Raw genomic sequence first — 18,999 nt, 5'->3', positions numbered from 1 at the left:
CTTAGCCTCGCCTCGGGAGAGCGTCCCTGGGCCTCGCCCTTGGTCAGTGAAATCCTGGCTGTTAGCGCTGCCAGGCGATTTTTGTTGCTCTGTGGGCCAGGAACCTGCCCGGACTGCAGCACATCTGTGTGTTGGAAGCAGGCGCCACTGCCCGTCCAGCCCCAAGCCCACACCTGCGCACGAGCCGGAGGCTTCCAGTAGCAGGCTCCATCAGCTGTCCAGCTTTGGCTGGTGCCAGGGTCGAAGCCCTTCAGTCCCAGTCACACAGATATGTCAGCACCCGCACAAGCCTTGCTGGCCTCGGCCTACTCCTTCACTTGCCTTTGCAGACGGTCCCGTTCCCCTGGAATCCAGCTGCACATCTGCACAAGGTCTTGCCATCCGGGCTGAGAAGGCAGCTGCCACGAGAGGGGTGAACAGAGGGGGCAGATGCTCAACCCCGACTCCCAGCACCCTTCACTCCCGGCATCCTGGGACCCGCCTCTGTGCCTGGCACAGCCCTGTTGCGGGAGGCGGACGGTGGTGTCTGCACATAGGGGTCAGCCCGGGCCGAGGAAACAGCTGCTGCCCATCACAGAGCGACCAGCGGGCTAGCAGCTGAGCTTCACACATACTTCCTGTCACCTATGCGCTGTCCCACGGCCCTAGCAGGTCGGGATTACTCTTCTTCTTCCCCTTTGTGGATGAAGACACTGAGGCTTGGAGTCAGTAACAGATTCAAGGTCATGAGCCAGTGAACACACAGAGGTGACCTGGAGCTTGAGCTCCCTGGCACGTAGGAGCGGGAGCCCTGGTGGGGTTAGGAGGACAGAGCCAGGAAGCCGTGGCTATGCTTCCCGAGCAAGGGGAAATCCACGCCTCCATCTCCTTGGCTCTCTGAGTCCTGCGGCGGGGGCTGGGGAAACGATTGTCAGTCCCGTCAGTGTGCCAGGTAAGGCCGGTGGTGGCCTGCCGAGCGGTGTCCCTGGCACCCTGATGAGGGCTCCTTAGAGACATTGTTACACTCAAATTTCTCCTGGATCCTCCGAAATGGTGTCAGGAAACCACTTCCCTGAGGAGAGGCCCCTGGCTGGGAACTGCTGGGAAGAATCCCCTTAGTGTGGTCCCTAGGGTGACCAGAGGGCACCTACTTGGCACTGGTGTGGCACGTCCCGTTGCACCTGTCCTCTGTAATGGCTGCAAAAGAGAACCAGGTGCAGAGTCAGCTCGCGCCTGAGGATTTGCTTTCAGTACTTGGTGCTAGGAAAAGAACGAGCTCCTTAGGCGTAACTGGTGGCATCCTGTTAGCGCCGTAAATCCACAACTGGGTAAACCTCTCTTCGCACCGGTTGCCAGGGAGCTCAGAGCCAATTATAAAGGTCAGGTATGTTCAGCGGAGTATTTCCTGTTTGCCAGGCTCGGTGCTAGGCACTGAGGATGGAAGGCGAGTGAAACACAGAATTCTTCAAACATGACGATGGGCTCAAACGGCCCAGCTGTTCGCGGGTGTTCTTCCCCTAGGGTTTCATTTTCTACTTTTATTTATATTTCCCCTTTTTAGTCTTTCTAACGTTACTCATTGTAGTTTTCCATTGTCATCTTGTGGAGAGATGGAAACAAGCAAACCTTTAATTAAATTATGAGTAATATTAGAAGTATTTTTTTTTTTTTTTTTGGCACCTGTAGCAATAGCCCAGGGCCTGGAACACAGCAGGTACCTGGTATTCACTTGTTGCATTGATTTCTAAATTTCCTGTAAGTTTAGTATAGATTGTTGCTCTTAGATGCCCAGCCAGAGTATGTTTCTCAGTGGGAAAACATTAAATCATTAGAGATGAGGAAAGAATACCCTTCAGGCAGGATGCTTAAGCTGGTAGCAATCTCATTAGTCCTGGGGCCTGTCACACGGGTCCTGGTACAGGGACCTGGCCCCTACAGATCTGTTCTATTTTAGATGGGACACTTATAAATTCAAGTAGGCTGGGGCAATGAATGCAAGGGAAGTTTGAGCTTTTTATTTGTGAGCTTCCTTGAGCCTGGAAATCCCTTTCTTTCTAATCTACCTATTGAAATCCCAATCATCTTCTGGTCCTCCTCTCTGGAACCTGCTCTCAAGTTTTAAACCGAGTTCCATCAATTGGTAATGACTCCATGGTGTGCTCTCTGGAGAAAGATCTGGTTTCTCTTTTTTTTTGGCTTTTTTCCGGTACCGGGAATCGAACTCATGACCTCGCGCTTGCCAGGCAGGCGCTGTGCCACTGAGCTAAATCCCCAGCCCGTTGTTTCTCTTTCTATACATCTGGGGAGGGAGGGTGGACAGCGATTGGTGATGTCTGCCATGGCTCAGGAATGGGGAGTTTGCAGGGGGACAAAGGTAGCCTAGTTTTCTAGAGTTTTCGCTTTGCTCTCGCATACAACTGTTTTCCTGTCTTTATAGTTATTTCCCCTCTTAAACTGGAAGCTCCTTGGGAAGCACGTGCACCGGGACAGGGACAGGAGCTGGACAACTGAGCAGGCGCCACTGGGTGATGAGCCTTGTGCCCCCTGCCACTGAGGAGTTTGAGTTTGATGCCCATGAAATGCAGACTGCCGCGGGCAGAGGCGTCTCTGGGCTTTCTGTGATGTCATTACTCAGACCCAGCAGGAGCTCTGCAGGTGTCTGCAGAGTGAATTAACGAGCTGATACGAGCTGATACATCCGGGGCACCGAGGCCTGAGTTGCGATCAAGGGCCATCCTGAGCTGCACCTGCTCCCTTCCCTCTGCTTCCCTCAGTCCCTGCCTCACCTCACACCCCGTGTCTCCATTTCGCTGGTGCAGTCACGCTGCTGCCTGAGTTCCGACTTCGTCAGTCGCCTCCGGCACGCTGGCCACTGACCCCCGGCCCTTTAAACAGGCCGCTTTTCTGTGCACAGCACTTCAAGTGCAAAAGGGTGGCCAGGGCGCTCTGCCGTGTCCGTGCCTGGGACTCAGGCAGGGCTGTGTGACCCATCGCGCCCTCCTCCCCTCCCCCTGGCTCCACATCCCGGCTCTGGACCCCAAGACCTGAACCTGCCCCGGGGTCCTTCAGCCTTCCCACTTGAGCTTGTCACCAACCCTTCGCTCTGCTTTCCCTCGGCTTCGCCGTCACCCGGAGCTCTGGGTGGCGGTGCCCCTCTGACAAACCACACTCTGGAGCTCTCCCTGGGCAGCAGGCCCCTGGAGGCCCCCTCCTGTCCCTGGTGCAGAGGAGGGGACATCTCTGATGCCACCTCCATGGTATTCTCCCCGGTCCAGTGTGTGAGGGTTCTTACTTGCTCCAAACTAAGGTCACATTGCTGTCCTATTCTAGGGCTTCTAGGGCTCCCAGTGGCTTCCAGGGAGGCCCAGCCTCCACAGCCGGGTGGGCCTGGCCCTGCCTGCCACCCGCTCCTCTCCCCTGGCTCCTCCTCTGCCCCTGCACCCTCTGGCTCTGTAAGCTTCGGCCCTGGCACGGGGCATGGGCAGCTCCCCCGCATCTTTGTGCTACTCCGGGGCGCTGGAAATGCCCTTCCTCTCCTGCCCTGCACTTAGGGAGCAGAGATGGAGACACAGCGAGACTGGAGGACGTGGGCCTTCTAAGACCTCAGAGATGAGAATCACACGGGCAGCACCTCTGACGGGCGCCTTGCCCACGAGCAGGAAACCTCCCCCCGGTGCACCAGCTCCTGCCTCAGAACTCTGTCTGGGAACGTAACAGATGGGACACAACGCAGCTGCAGCAGGATGGGGCTAGAATCTGCTCACTGTGGGGTTATGATGGGAAATCGGTTTAAAAAGCTGCAGTCGGGCTGGGGGTAGCTCCATGGGAGGGCCCTCGCCCAGCATGTGCAAAGCCCTGGGCTTTATCCTCAGCACCACAGAACCATTAAAATTAATGGCATTTGTCTCTCCCAGGGCAAAATGTCCCTCATCTGCTGTGGAGCGTAAGGGCCGGTTATGGAACACTGCACACCTACAGGAAGGCTGGAGGCTAACGCATAATCTCAGTAATAGTTTTTTCCTGCCTGGGCAGTATGAGAAATTGTTTTCTTCCTTTTACTTTTCTTTATTTTTACAAGCTATTTGCCGCAAGAAGGAATTAATGTTTACTGTCAGAAAAAGCAATAAAGACGCCATTTTCTATTTAGAAGGAAAATAGCATAGTCGCAGAGAAGCAGGCAGAGAGTAGGGCATGAACACGAAGCCTCGTGCTTACCGCTGTCGCATCTTACGCCCCGCCAACCCACGTAACAGTCGCAGGAGCCGTCACCCGAGGGTCCCTGGTTGCATCTCCCGTGGACACAAGAACACTCTGAGTGGAAAAACACCCACAAATGGTCAGGTTCTGGCCGAGTCTGGCACCTCATGCGTCGTTTGAGGGGTGCAGTTTTTGCACTGCATTCTCCCACCCGGCCTGGGGATGTGTGTCCCCCATGGGGGTTGGAGTCATAGGAGGGGTGGGGATGCAGGCCTGGGACGCGCCTCTGGGTGACAGGTAAACCTGGTTATGTGTTCACAGCGCCTCAGCGCGGTTCTGTGGGATTTGTCTGAGGATCCCGGGGTGTGTGGGCCCCTTGGGATGGAACCATGCTAGAGGCCCTTTTGCTATCAGGCTTACGTAAGCCTGGTGTTTACTGCCTTCTTCAGCAGCATGGAAATTTTTTTTTTTTTTGGTTTTGGTTTTGGTTTTTCTCCGGTACCAAGAACTGAACTCACGACCTTGCGCTTGCCAGGCAGGCGCTTTTGCCGCTGAGCTAAATCCCCAGCCCCCAGCATGGAAATGTTGATGCCTGTTTTACAACAAGCTCACAAACCTCTGTGAGAACTCGCTGGAAGCTATGGAAGCTTTCTTCCCCCACAGCACATTCAAATTTGGGGGTCTGAGGGTCACTCATGGATTTTAGGTTAGGAACTCTTGCACACATGCAAGCATATAACTCTTCCAAACACATGCAGAAAAAAAATCCATACTCATTTCAGTGGTATGGAATATGGCTCCATTTTAACAATTGTACCACATTAATTTTGTCTGAGTTAGACCAGCTGATAAGGAAACACTGATTGCTAAACTTATGGGCTTTGGGAGAAGAACAATGACTTGTTTCTAATCGTAGGACAGGAAGCTTCTCCTGCCTCTTACAGATCCTCCCTTGCGTGCCTGGGCCCGGTGAAGTCAGGTGCAAAAAAAAGCAGATGACTTGGCTCAACACTACTTCTGCAAGAACAGAGCAGATGGCTGTGCATGGCAACTCAGCAGAGGGATCTGTTCATCAGTGACCGAGGACAGCTTGATCTAGGACGTAAGGTGCGTATCAGAATCTCAGTTCTGCTTCTCGTCAGTGGTTTTTATTTCTCCAGGCCTGGGGGTGAACACAGGGCCTTCCCGCTGAGCTACCTCGCAGCTCATTTCATCTTTTATTTTGAGACAGGGTCTTGCCAAGTTGTTAAAGTGCCCAGGCTGGGCTTGAATTTGCAGTTTTCCTACCTCGGTCTCCCAGAGTGCTGAGATTACAGCCTTTTAGGCCTTAGTATCTTCATCAGGGAAATGGTTGTAGCAATGTCTAAGTACGTAAGGTTCCTGTTCAGATTGAATGAAATGATGTGGACAAGTCTATTTTCCAACTACGAAGCCATGTCTGTACAGAAAGTTAGCCATGAAGATGACTGCACACAGCCAATTAGAGAAACCTGCTCGGGTTGGGTTATCAGCGAACAGATGGGATAGGTTGGCAGGTCCAGGGCAGTGACTAAAAATGTTTAGAAACATAGCCCTATGGAAACAATACAACACAGAGAGTCTTAAAATTCACAACAGAGCCGGGCATGGTGGCGCACACCTGTAATCCCAGCACTCTGAGAGGCTGAGGCAGGAGGATTTCAAGTTAGAACTCAACCTGGGCAATTTAGCGATTTAGGGAGAGCCTGTCTCAAATTTTTTTCTTTTTTGAGACAGGGTCTTGCTTTGTAGTTCAGGCTGACCTCGAAATCACTGTGTAGCCCAGGCTGGCCTCAAACTTGCAGTGATCCTCCTGCCTCAGCCTCCCAAGTGCTGGGACTACAGGTGTGCGCCACCACACCCAGCTGTCTCAAAATTATAAATAAAAATTCACTCGGGATGTAGCTCAGTCTCCAGCAGCAACAGTACCAGTGGCCTGCAGTGTCGGGGGAGAGGCCTGGAGGGGACAGGGACGTGCAGGCACGCACCTTGGTCGCAGTGGACGCCGTACTTGCCGTCAGCGCAGGTCTCGCAGGCCGTGCCGTTGAAGCCGGGGCTGCACTTACACGTGCCCGTGCCGTTCACCCCGTCCATGCAGATGCCGTTCCCGAAGCACGCGCCCCCGCGCTGCCCGGGGCAGGCCTGGCACTGTGGCCCAAAGAAGCCGGCGCAGCAGGCACGTGTCTGCAAGGGATTGGAGGCTGCAGTGTGCCCACCTGCTCAGGCCGGACTCAGCCACTGGCATCTGCCCCAGGGCTGGGGGTGATGGGCCGGAGCCCTGGGCTGGGGGAGGCTTGGCAGGTTCCGGGCCCTGAGAGGACAGAGGACCCCACCAGGAGGGCAGGGCAGGGAACAGGCCAGGGAAGGGCTGGCAGCTGGAACAGCAGGGCACCGGGGCCACTGGAGGATCAAAGCAGGGTGCTGGGGGTGGGCCCCGTCATCCCCAGACTTGGGATCCCTCACCCCGAGAGCTGGGCTCCCTCACCCTGAGGAGACCTGGGCTCCCTCACCCTGAGACACAGCCTCTGTCGTCCCCAGACCTGGGCGTCTGGCTTTGAACACTGTTCACCTCTACTGAAGGCCTCTGAAGGCCGGCCCTGGGCGTTTTATGAGAATCCTGAGGTTCAGAAAACCCGGTGGGGTGTTCACCGGTTTCCTCTGCCTCTGATCTCTGGTGCACCGAGCCAAGCTCTGCTCCTGCCCTCACTCTGCAGTCTCAGGGCCAGATTCCCACCCCTGCCTCTGCTGAAACAGGCCTGGCTGGGTCTGATCCCCTGGAAAACAAGCGGGACCCCAAGTCACAGGGCATTTTCCTGCAAATTCCCAAGTGGCCCGCAGAGGCCCTTAGCGCTGGGGTGCTGCTTCCTAAACAACCAGCCGTGTCTGACTTCTCTCAGCCAGCCGCCGCTCCTCTGCCCTTCTGCGCCCCGTGTGCCCGCGAGGTGGGAACAGGGAGTCCCCGCGCCCTCTCGGCCTCTTCCTCTCTTCATCGCCCCATTGAACACTGCCGCTTTTACTCAAGTTCTGATTTGGGGGCCGTTCCTGAGCTTTATCCTCATGACAGTGGAGCCGGCCGAGGAGTCACGGGGAACCCACTGTGAGAAGCCAGCCCGCGACGGGGTTTCCCGTGTCCCCCGGGTGATTACGGGGGGACGAGGGCCCTGTACTCACGATGAGCACTCTCACACACATCGGCCGGCACCCGATGAGCACGGAGCGTCTCCCCATGAAGTAAAAGCTGAAGATGCACTTGCTTGTCTCGTTGCCCTATGGAGCAGGAATAATTCGGTTGGTTTTTAATCAGGAAAAACATGTCCAATGTCCTAAAGGGAATGAATGACACATCGCCCTGGGGTTCGCGTGCCTGAGGTTGCTGGTGTTACTTCACAGGCAGAAAAGTCCCAAACCCAGTCTTGGCACAAACGGCAAACACAAGGATGCCAGGTAGAAAAATCAAAGTGTCCCATACCGTAGGACCTGTGAGAAGAACGCTTTCATACAAGACTAACTGGAGTTTGGAGGAACCGCGGAATAAGCCAGATGGTACAGTCCTGTGCATTCATTGATGTACACCTGGGTGTATCTGTTTGGTTACTGATTTGTAATCGGCCCCAGTGGGGCCAAAGATTAAGCTTGCTTATAAAGATTTATAACAGATGAGATCCAATGAAAGCTCAAGGGAGAGAATCAATATTCATTATTGTTACTGTTAATTACTGTCATCATGCTATAGAAGGTGCGCAAGGGTTTTTTCCTCTGTCTTGCTTGTTATCAGAAGTAGCTCTTGCCAAAAAAAAAGCTACAGGAGACATTGATGAGTGATTCATCCAAAGATGTGCCTGCCTCTGCCTTGTCTGCGTGTGTCTCTTTGAGAAAGTTGTAACTTCAACTATAAAAGGAAATCCAGCAGGTGGAACGTGTCTGGCCCTGTGTGCTTTTGGGTATGCAGTCTATCTTCTCCTGTGCGGTCACATTCCTTGCTGCTTTCCTCTGCTGGCTTCTGTGATAGATATAGAAAGCAAAAAACCCCTTTCTGCACTGTGTGTTGATTTATGAACACGTTTCTGTGAGTTATTAATTACATTTGTTCTTAGTACCTCCAAAAATGCACTTAAAACTTTACAAAGACGCATGCAATATAAGGAGGTAGAATTCCAAAGAATTTTCTAGGAGGCTCACAGTATAATAAGGTTCAATTAAATTAAACCCAGGGCAAGAGTGAGGGCCCTAAACATGAGGTTTACTTGCCATCCATTTTCTAACTTGGACTGCCTGGGATCTGGAAAGTGTTTTCTCAGAGCATACAAAATACTTACTAACAGTTTGGTTCCAGGTGGGCAGATGGGTGGCTGGGGACACTTTCCACACGTTCCCTTGGCAGAGGAGACATTTCAAGGTTATTAGTTTTAGTGCAAAATAAGCCCGCAAGTATTTTCCAGAGCTTGGAGGCCTTGGAATACAGGATTGAAAATCCAGGGAGGACATCTGGTCAACCTCTTTGGGCTAGTTTCAGACAAACACTGAGAAGTCTTCAGGGTGTGCATGTTTGAGCACTGCTTTACCCCACAGTCTGCTGACTTTGATAACGCTTCCAAGTGAGGTCTCAACTCATCCAACCTGAGTTTTTTTAACAACAACCTGCACTTGTTGGAAACCCCGTTTAGTTAGCTGGGACAGATTCAGAGACTAACAGCGAGCCATCTACAGGGCCCAGCGTGGGAAGCACAAGGTCCAGCTGGGGGCTGCAGCATCAAGATGCTTTCTGGAAACAGCACATACAGAGGGCAAACGTTACACACGACAGAGATTCTCTGTGCTACCTGTTCCTAAGACAGAAGCAGGCCAGGGTCCTGAGTTCTGAACTAGGCACCCATGGATCGGTACAGCACGGCACCTCAGAGTTCTGGTTCTGGGCCAGGCTGCCTGAACGCGAGCCCCTTCTCTGCCTGTCACAAACGCGTGGATGTGGGTGCTTTACTTAACCTCTGCTGGCTCATTTTCCCCTCTGAAAAAGGGGCTGACCACAGTAGTCCCCGTTAGGGTGCTGTGAGGATTCCCCGCACTGAACTGTTTAGAGTGGTACCAGCACATAATGAGCGCCTAAGAAATGTCGGCAGTTATTGCTATTGCTAAAAGGTCCTGTACTGCCCCATGGCCTAGAGTGATCACGCTTCTGTGTTTTTCTTCTAGTGGACCAGGGGCGGCCGGTAGCTGCCACAGGTATCCCTTTGCCCGTTCCCTAACCCTGGTTTCCTTTGGAGATAGACATGGTTTTAGAATCTTGCTCAGTACAGCCTTCCTGGTAGTCTTTGCAGGCATAAAGGATAAATCAATCTATTGCATAAGATCGTAAGCTCACCGGGTGTCCAGTCATGTCTTATTTTTATTTGTCTTTGTAGAACCTGAGCCCGGTATGCTTGACACATCAGAAATGCTCCCTGAGTACTTTGGGGACTGAACTGAGATACCCGAATAGAAAATTTTTAGGGCAAAAATATTATAAAATTAAGTCATCATTCAGAGGCTGCATCACTGAGCCTGGACAGAACTTACCCGTACAACATTGGTCTTCTTGTTATCACATCTGTTCTTCTGAATTTCTAGAACTGTCTCCAAGCCATGGATCACTCCCTTGTCAGTGGCTACATTGGTGTAGTTTATTGGAGCCTCATTTACATAGAGCTGTGAACAAGAGGGAGAAACGGGATTTTATTACAGTGACTAAGCAGGTGGGGAAGATGGCCAGTGGGGACCGTCAGTGTGGCCACAGCATGGGCGGTCCCAGCACCGTTCACCCAGAAAGCAGCATGCTGTAGTGGACAGAGCTCCGGCCCAAGCCAGGGGAGTCACAGTCTCGCACAGTGGCCTTACTGAGCTATGCGTCCCCAGGCCAGTTGCTGTGGCTTTCTCTTTGGAAGAGGAAAGGTCGTTCTAGATGATCTGTGGTTTAGCTCTCCATCTCCTCACTTTTTAAAAATACTGCCTTATAATCATTATGTTAGTGCCCACTGGCAAGACAGCTGCGTGGAGTCTCAGTTGAGCTGTGGCCTGGGGACTCTAAGATGTGAGCCCTCCCACACCCAAACACACGGGGAGCGCAGCCTGTCCCTCCAGCTCCCCTCTGCTGCACAGGGAATTGCAGGAAACTCTCAGAAAGGCTGAATTCAAAAGATGGTATGTTCCGATCCTTCTTCATCTAGAGTATCCATACACACCCCAGACAACAGGACTAAGTCAGTGTCTAACTGCTGCCACGCCAAATTCCACTTTAAATAGTAACTTCTTGTGTGTGTGTGTGTGTGTGTGTGTGTGTGTGTGACAGAGTCTTGCTATGCAGTTCAGGCTGGGCTGGAACTTGCTTTGTAGCCCAGGCTGGCCTCGAACTCACAGCAATCTTCCTGCCTCAGCATCCCACGTGCTAGGATTACATGTATGTGCCATGCCTAATAGTAACTTCTTATAGGGAAGGATATTTTAATGATTGATTCATGAAAAATAAATGAAGCCACTAATTCAGTAGTGAATAAGTCATCAATTCATTAGTACAGTGAGTATAAAGGAAAATCAATGGTTCTTTAAAAATAGAGTGATGTGTGCATGTGTGTGTCTAGATATAGCAGGACTGAGGTTTGGACAAGGAGAAAATGTTTTATTATACTAAGTAGTTATCAAGTTAGTAAGCAGTGAAGTTTTAAACTTCGTAAGATAATACATGCAATAATATCCTCAGCATTCCCAGTTGAGCAATATTAAAAGGTCCTTATTAGCAGAAAGATCACAAGTTCAAACTCAGCCTAGGGAGCTTGGCAACTTAGCATGACCTTGTCTCAAAATGAATAATAATAATAATAACAATAATAATAATAATGATGGGTTGGGGATGTAGCTCAGTGCAAAGGCTGAGTTCAGTTGCCACTACCACCAAAAAAATGAAAACAAAATAAAATGATCTACTAACTGCCTAAATTTGAATTTCTTCTGGATGCGAAGGTCCCCTGTGATTTCTCTGCAGTGAAATGAATCTCTGTTTAGATGTCGAGACAAATCGCGGCTGAATTCCACGGAGGGGCTCCAAGGTTCCGTGTTCACTTGGAAAACCACCAGGAAACCTTATTTGGTCTCCAGTGGTGATTATAATACAAATTTCCAGAATTCCAAGATGCTGAGCTACTTGTAGGTACACACATGGCAGAACGTTTGATGTTATAATGCTATTTCTCTTGGTATTAAAGAGGGCTGAGTCACTTCTATCCTGAGATGTATTCGGAGAATTATGGGTTGCATGAAAAGTTTGATTTAAACACACCTACTCACCTGGAGAGCATTCTTCCTATGCTTACAATGTCACAGAAAGATAGATGACTATCAGCGAAAGCGCAAAGCCTCTGCTGTGTGAATAATTCTTTCTCCAGATAAAAGAATTTCTGGACAAAATGAATTACATCATTCAGTTACAACACTGAAATTGATTTAACTAATTACACTGAACTATCCATCTCTGCATGATGAAATAAAAAATGACAGATGAAAGCAAAACCAGAAATGAAAACTCAATTTTGTCATTACTATAATTGCCAGTTGCCAAGAAATATTAGAAAATGTATCTCAAAGTTATTACACTAGGTGGAATTATTTGGAAGAGTCTGAAAAATATTTGGAGTTAGATTATTCTCCAAGTAATAAAGAGTAGGAAAGTCTTTTTTGAACCACAGATAGATAAAAAATTTTACAAAAATTTACTTGTGATTCAGGGCTGACACCACTGAAGAAATTGTTTCTCAGATTACTTTTTAAAAAGAATTAAATAATATTATTGCTTAAAACTTTCATTTCCAATAGTCTTAGTGATTCTTACATGACAATTTGTTTTTATTAATTTTTCTTGTGAGGATTTATTTTAGAATTTCACTGTGAGTTTCTTGTTAAAATTTTACAGATTAATCTTTTCACTTGACATTTAAGGTACACAAATAAGATTTTATGTTTGAAATATATTTAACAGTTAAACTGGGCATGGTGGCACATGCCTGTGATACTAGCACTTAAGAGGCTGAGGCAGGAAGATTGCTGTGAGTTCAAGACTAGCCTCGGCTATACAGTGAGACCCGGTTTCAGAAATAACAGTTTCTGGGTGTGGTGGCGCACACCTGTAATCCCAGCACTGGGAGGGGGGCGAGTTGAAACAGGAGGATCAGTGAGAGTTTAAGGCTAGCCTGGGTTGCATGGTGAGTTCAAGGACAGCCTGAACTACATAGTAAGACCTTACCTCAAAAAAATCCAACCAAACCAAACAAACACACACACACACACATACCACCCCAACAACAACCAAACAAAAAAAGAAATCTGTTAAACATTTAGTGTCACTAATTCTTTTTTATGATTTAAATTTTTAGGTATTTAAATATTTAGTGATTTTATTTAAATTTAAATATTTAAATATTTAAAAAACTAAATATTTAAATATTTAGTGATTTAAATATTTAGGTGTTGTGTGACATAAGCACTGGCATGCCAGCACGGTGGTTGGGGATTGCACAGTGATTATCATGTTAATTCATTTGGCGGCTGTGTCCTACATGTGCCACTGGGCTCCTGGAGCCATGCCACCTCCTGGGAGGCCGGTGAGTTCCCAGGTTCCCTTGCAGCTTGGAGACCAGTGGGGTGGGGACTGTCCCCTGGGTTTGCCGTACCAGTGTGGAAGTGCCTACGACTGTTGGGGTCCAAATCCCACAATTCATGGGCCACCCTGGCTACTGAAGTCTGACAGCAGGCTAGGCAAGAGGAAGCTGCAGTGCGTTAGTCATGACCTTTGTGTTGATCAGGCTTAGGAAGTTCAGGGCAGACTGTTCCGATGTGGAAGAGATGAGCATTGCTAAGAGCTAAGACACCCACGCCTGGGTGATAAATAAAAGAGTTGCACCTGGTCATTGCGCAGAAAGAAGCCAAGCAGGTAGGAGGGCCCCAGCATGGTCTCCCTGTGCATGCCGTTGCGCAGGTCATTCTTCAGGAGCTTCTCCTTCAGGACCACGTGATAGCGGAGCGTGTCTTCCTCCTGCACCACACACACGGGGGAGGTGGCCAACACATCAGCACAGTGGGTCCTGGCTGACCCACCCTGCTGGCACTACGGGCTTACAAAGGGCAGCAGCGGCTCATCCCAGTGCAAGGGATCAAGATGTGGAATGTACTCAATACATTGGCCAGGCATCAAGATGTGGAATGTACTCAATAATAAAGTGAGCTGTGAAAAGATCACCTTGGAGAATTTGCAAAATTTCCAAGTAGGGTGCCCAGGAACTTGTCACGTGACTCTAAAACCCACATGGAAGGTAGGAAAGTTGGGAGTGGATTTTGAAGATGACCTCCTTGGGCAGAGTAGCTGGAGAGAGAGAGAGAAGAGAGAGACAGAGAGAGACAGAGAGACAGAGAGAGACAGAGAGAGACAGAGAGACTGAGAGATCCCCACACCCAGCCTGTTTTCTCCTTGGGGATCCTGAGGGGACATTTCAGAGAGCGTAACCCTCCAGATGAGGTGATCTGTTGCAATGAGGTCTGACTTAGTCCCCGGCACTCATAAGCCAAGGACTGCTGGTCATCTGCTCAGCACTGGGTCAGGAGAGTTGTCACTGCATGAAGACAGACTACACCCACAGTGCTGGCTTGGGGCAACAGAGTGGGGTGTCTCCTGGACCCAGATGTGGCTCCCAAGCTGGTGGATCAGAGTGGGCTCTGGATTCTTAAGGTCTTTCTTACCCTCTTCCTTCTGCTTCAATGTCTTTTCCTAACCACCAACACTTCCTACCCCTCGACTTCAGCCTTAATCAAACCAAAACTGAATTTACTGAGAGCAGGAATCAGAATAAGGGATAATGCAGAGCCGGGGAGAAGGAGGATACAAAGTCACTTCTCCCAGCTCCAAAGCCTCGCTCCCACACTCTGATCTGTGCGGTGGAGCTGCGTCTCCATCTCCCTCTCCTTGGCTAGTGGCTTGCTTTGAGCCTCTGCCTATCAGGCAAGAATGTGTGGCATCCCTCTTTCCCTTTCCCACGTGGCAGCTGAGTCTGGGTGACAGCTTCCTGTCACCTGAGGTCCAGCTTCGTCACATCCTCCCTACCTCTGAGACACCAGCCCGGCAGTGCCATCTGGGCCCACAGGGACAGCTGGGTGTACAGGGACCCTTTCCCATGCTCACAGTTGCGAGCACCCTTTCCCATGCTCACAGTGGCCAACCCTCTTCAGATCCACTGGGCTCCACTTTAAGTTTCTAAATTTTACGAATTCTATCCTCTTCCTTTTGTTCTTTCAGTATTGGGAGTGTTCTGTGCTTCCTGCAGGCACTACCCCTATAATCCCCCCACATCTTTTCTTTTTTACTTTTCAGGTATATTTATGTGGCTTTAAACTCACTAAACAGTTCCTACTATTAAATCTTCCCTTTGAGGAAAAAAAAAAAAAACAACAAAACTGGTGTGGCTTGGGTCTCCTGGTGGACCCTGGCTGAGGACTCAGCTCTCTTTTGCAGCTTCCCGCCTGCACTCACTTCACTGAGCAGAAAGGGAAGATGGTTTCCAATCCAATTCAAAACATTGGTTAAGATAAGGAACTGTGTATTAGTTCATTTTCTGTTTGCTATAACGAAACGCTTGCAGGTAGACTCTTAATGAAGAAAGGAGGATTGTTTATCTCAGAGTTTTGGAGGCTGAAAGTCCAAGATGGTCCCACTTATTTGGTCTCTGGTGAGGGCCTCAGGGCTGGTGTCACTGTCAAGGCGTGAACTCCTGTGGTATTTACACACAGCGGAGTACTAACTACTCTGCTATCAAGAAAGATACAGTTGAGTTCAGGGCCAGCCTGAACTATGTCATGAGATCTTGTCTCCAAAAAACAAAACAAATAAACAACAACAAAAAAAGAGGTGAGTCATTTGTAGGAAAATGGATGCACTTTGACACCATAATGTTAAGTGAAATAAATCAGACACCTATATGAGAACCCAAATCTCCTAGGAGAACCTAAAGTGTAAGTAATTTAAAGAGCAAAGAAAAAAAGAGACAGCTAATAGGAAACAGGGAGATAGATCTTTTGCAAATGGCACCAAGCAGTGGAGGGAGGAGTGAGGGAGGAGGGAAGGGGATGGAAAGGGAATGGAGGTGTGTTCTGCACAGATGCCAGCTACCCTGGTGAAGGCAATCTTTATGCAGAGCTAACACGGACTGATACGCATAGAAATTAAGGGAAAAATAATCACATAGAGAGACAGGAAGCCAGAGGGGGAAGGGGCTGGTCTTGAGGACAACTCCCGAACTCCATGAGGCCCAGGCCAACCCAGGCAGAGCCGCTAATGACCTCATCGTCCGGCACTGGACTCAGCCTCAGAAATCCCCCACCTCGCCACATCGCTACGTAGACAGCGAACCTCCAACCAACGTATAAAACAAGGGGAACCTCAAACCATATTCAGATCACAGCAGGGGCATCGTCATCATCATCATCATCATCATCATCATCATCATCATCATCATCTAACTTAACCCAGGCTGTGTTTGTAGCTTAAAATGGCTTTAGGACTTCTGGGGGAGGTAGAAAGATTATGAGACCGCCTGAAGTTTCATTCTAAAGCAGGAAAAAGGGAAAGGGGCAGGGACAGTAAAGATGGTGCCTGACTCTATCCTGGGAGTCCCACCTGCTTGTCGTCCCTGTTACAGGAGCTCGACATCGTCTCTGCCCTCGTGGTGGGAAGCTAAGACCCATGACCTGGACAGACGGTCCCTCATGCCGCGGGTACATGGTAAGGGGGGACATGGCAGGAGAGGCAGCCTGGACCAGCCACTCTGGGAGGTGGTGGGACTGGACAGGGACCAGGTAGGGGGGTTGAGGAGATAGGAAAGGGGAGGGCAGCCTTCCTGATGGGGGCCAGCGTGTGTGTTTGGGTGTGTAAAAACAATGGCCCCAGGTGTCTTTGCAATGCTTAGGGTCCATGAGCCCACATCTCTGGTTAGACCACTGAGTTTCCCCAGAGCCTGGGTGGGGAACTGCAGAGGCCCAAGGTGGCTCAGTGGGATTCCAAGCATGAGCCCCATCTTATTAGCACCTTCAGCTCTGTCTCCCTGCGAAGACAGAAGTGAAAACTGCGCTTGGTTGTGCAAACTGACTTCATACACATCTTCCATGTGGGGCTGAGGCCTTGGGCTGCTCCAGTGTGAAAACTCTGGAGCCACCACCGAGTAGAAAATAAAGTGTGGCCAGGGAGCAGGTCTTCCCATCCTCAGGGGCAGGGTCGCCCACACTTGGTCCCATAAGAAAGGGGACCTGCCCTTGGGTTTGAGGCCAAAGATCATGATTGAAGCCTCTCAGTTGATTCACAGAATTCTTTGACAAACTTTACCTGTTTACCCCAGATGTTAGGAATTGGGAAAATGAGAACAGGAGAAGGGGAGGGAGGGTTCACCCCGCTAGGTCCTGCTGCTGGCATTCTTGGCCGCTCAGGCCCAGGGAGAGACCAGAAGGAGGAGCAGAGAAGACCGTGAGTCTCCTCCCAGGGTCCTGGGATGCCTGCCTGCCTGTGTCTGTGGGCGCTGAGGGGTCGAGTGTTCGAACTCCCAGGAAATAGCTTTCCTGGCTCTCGTTCCAGATACCTACCAGAGTGGTGACCTTCTTCTCTCTGGTGTAATTCTCGATGGCGGCATTGTTCGGGGCAAATACCGTGTAAGCATCAGCAGCTTCAATGACATTTGCCAGATTATAGTGCTGTGGAGGGAAGAGACAGAGCCCGTGAGGATTCCTGCCCCCAGGTGACCCGAGCCAGGGGTCTGGGGGACTGTGGTACTTGCAATGATGTAGCCCCGGAAGATGGAGTAGTCAGGCATCTGGTCCAGCCGGGTAAGCAGGTTTGGTAAGATGCCACTTTGACTTCTTGGGGGGACCAGCACCTGGGAAAGGAAACCACAAATTCTGTTGAGTGCACTGTTGTATCCTTTTCTGTTCAGTGATACTTACAAAGTCCTGTTTACTTCCTTAGACAGTAAAGGAATTGGGAGGTGGTAGGCCTGGACAGGGACAGGGAGGACCATGTCTTGATGACTCACAGAATAAATTATCCTGGCACGCAGAGTGATGAGGCTGGAAGGGACTTAGAGATGTTCAGTTTTGTGTCTCATCCTCAGATGAATTTCCCCTCAACTAGAGAAAGATTCGTCTCGCACAAAAGACTATAATGGCGCTGAGGAATCTGTTCTACCTTTTGTTAATCCACCTGGACAAAGGGAACCCCCAACTGTGACTGAAAAGCAACAGGCTGCAGCTAAAATCTATGTTTTGTTATTCTTGTGTTTATTTCTCAGGTTCTTTATTTCTTTGCCCAGAAGTGTTACGGCTGCTGCAATCCAGTAGCCTGAGTCTGCCTTGTGAACATGCTTTGCTGGGCTCATGAAATGTAATAAACACAGGGTGTTTATAACAAAAAGGTTGAGATTCCTGACTTGTTGTTAAAAACATCAGTCTGCATCCCCAGAGACAAGAGGCAGCCGCAGAGAGTAGTAGCTCCTGCCTTTGTCCTGTGGTCAGCCTTTGGCCAAGGTAACCGTGTCCATCTCCTCATTCCATCCAGAGCCTTCTCATTCCCCCAGAACCTTCTCAGATGGAAGAACCTGAGGCGGGACTGTTTTCCTAATTCAGTCTCCAACCAACACTCCTCGGCTGTAGGGATCAGGGAATTTGCACACAGATGTGACTGGAGCCTGGGTCCTGCCCTTAGGGTGTTCAGAGTGTACACAGCAGGTGGCCGAGTCTAGTCTGCCGCCATGTTTGAAATGCGGTTTCACGGGAACTCAGCCGTGCACCTTTGTTCGCAGGCTGCGTAAGGCTGATTTTGCACGTCCGAGGTGGAGTTGGGTAGTTGTGACCAAGACTATAGACGTGCAGGGCCTGGGATTTGCTACCTGGTTCTTTTTAGGAAAACTGAGCCAGTCCCTGTGTTAGAGGAAGATCAACCCATCTGTGAGTGTTGAGAGCTGAAGGGAGAGGAAGGGCTTGAGATGATTGGATGGGAAGTGACAGAAAACTACGAGGAGTCTGGTAGGACTCAGCGGTCCTGTCCAGGGCCTAAGTGTATGCGCTGATGAGGACCACTGCAGATCCTTGGGGTTCACTCAGGACTTGAACCCCTCGTGGGTAGAGAGTCTGGGAAGTGACATGGGCTGGAATTTAGCTCCAGTCCATCCTGGGCCAGGAGGAGGAAGAGGATAAAACCAGCATTGAGCGAGGGCCCTGTGGGCAGCAGGAGTCGAGATAGAGGGTGCTGCCAAGTCCTCACAGTGGAAGGAAGATGAGGTTCAGGGAAGTGAGATGACTGCCCGAGGCCACACAGCTACAGCCCAGCTGTGGCTTTAGAGTTTGGCCTCTTGATACCACATCACACTCAGTGTTGTGGGCTTCATGGGTCAGGGAGGGCTCTGCAGAGAGGGCGGGACTTGAACTGGTCCCCATGGCAACAAGCTCAGTGCAGGAGATAGATTGAGGTGCTATTCTGCTAGAGAAGTTGTCAATCAAAAATGTTAGACTGGAATCAGGTGTGGTGGTACACGCCTGTAACCTTGGCACTTAGAAGGCTGAGGCAGGAAGACTGTTGTGAATTCAAGGCCAGCTTGGGCTACGTAGTGAGTTCAAGGCCATCTTGGATCACATAGCAAGACTTTAAAAAATAGAAAAGAGGGGCTGGGGATTTAGCTCAGCGGCAAAAGCGCCTGCCTGGCAAGTGCAAGGTCGTGAGTTCGGTTCCCGGTACCGGAGAAAAACCAAAAAAAA

The 18,999-nt window shown here is 50.1% G+C and overlaps 1 protein-coding gene across 2 annotated transcripts in view; it reads right to left on the bottom strand.

Moving 5' to 3' along the window:
• Stab2 (stabilin 2) overlaps positions 1–18,999 on the bottom strand; it is a 140,066-nt gene that overhangs the window by 48,684 nt on the left and 72,383 nt on the right. For both annotated transcript variants that reach the window (XM_005374574.2, XM_005374575.2), the window contains exons 32-41: positions 17,028–17,126; positions 16,837–16,944; positions 13,118–13,249; positions 9,748–9,876; positions 8,511–8,567; positions 7,366–7,461; positions 6,183–6,378; positions 4,195–4,290; positions 1,131–1,176; positions 322–398 (exon numbers count right to left, since the gene is read on the bottom strand). In XM_005374574.2, the coding sequence (XP_005374631.1) occupies positions 322–398; positions 1,131–1,176; positions 4,195–4,290; positions 6,183–6,378; positions 7,366–7,461; positions 8,511–8,567; positions 9,748–9,876; positions 13,118–13,249; positions 16,837–16,944; positions 17,028–17,126 (1,036 nt within the window). The remainder of the gene's footprint in view (positions 1–321; positions 399–1,130; positions 1,177–4,194; positions 4,291–6,182; positions 6,379–7,365; positions 7,462–8,510; positions 8,568–9,747; positions 9,877–13,117; positions 13,250–16,836; positions 16,945–17,027; positions 17,127–18,999) is intronic.

The sequence above is a fragment of the Chinchilla lanigera genome, unplaced genomic scaffold (assembly GCF_000276665.1).
Source record: "Chinchilla lanigera isolate Chin_1 unplaced genomic scaffold, ChiLan1.0 scaffold00004, whole genome shotgun sequence".
Classification (NCBI taxonomy): domain Eukaryota; kingdom Metazoa; phylum Chordata; class Mammalia; order Rodentia; family Chinchillidae; genus Chinchilla; species Chinchilla lanigera.
Note: the sequence above shows the minus strand (reverse complement) of the source record. Positions and strands in the feature narration are given on the sequence as shown.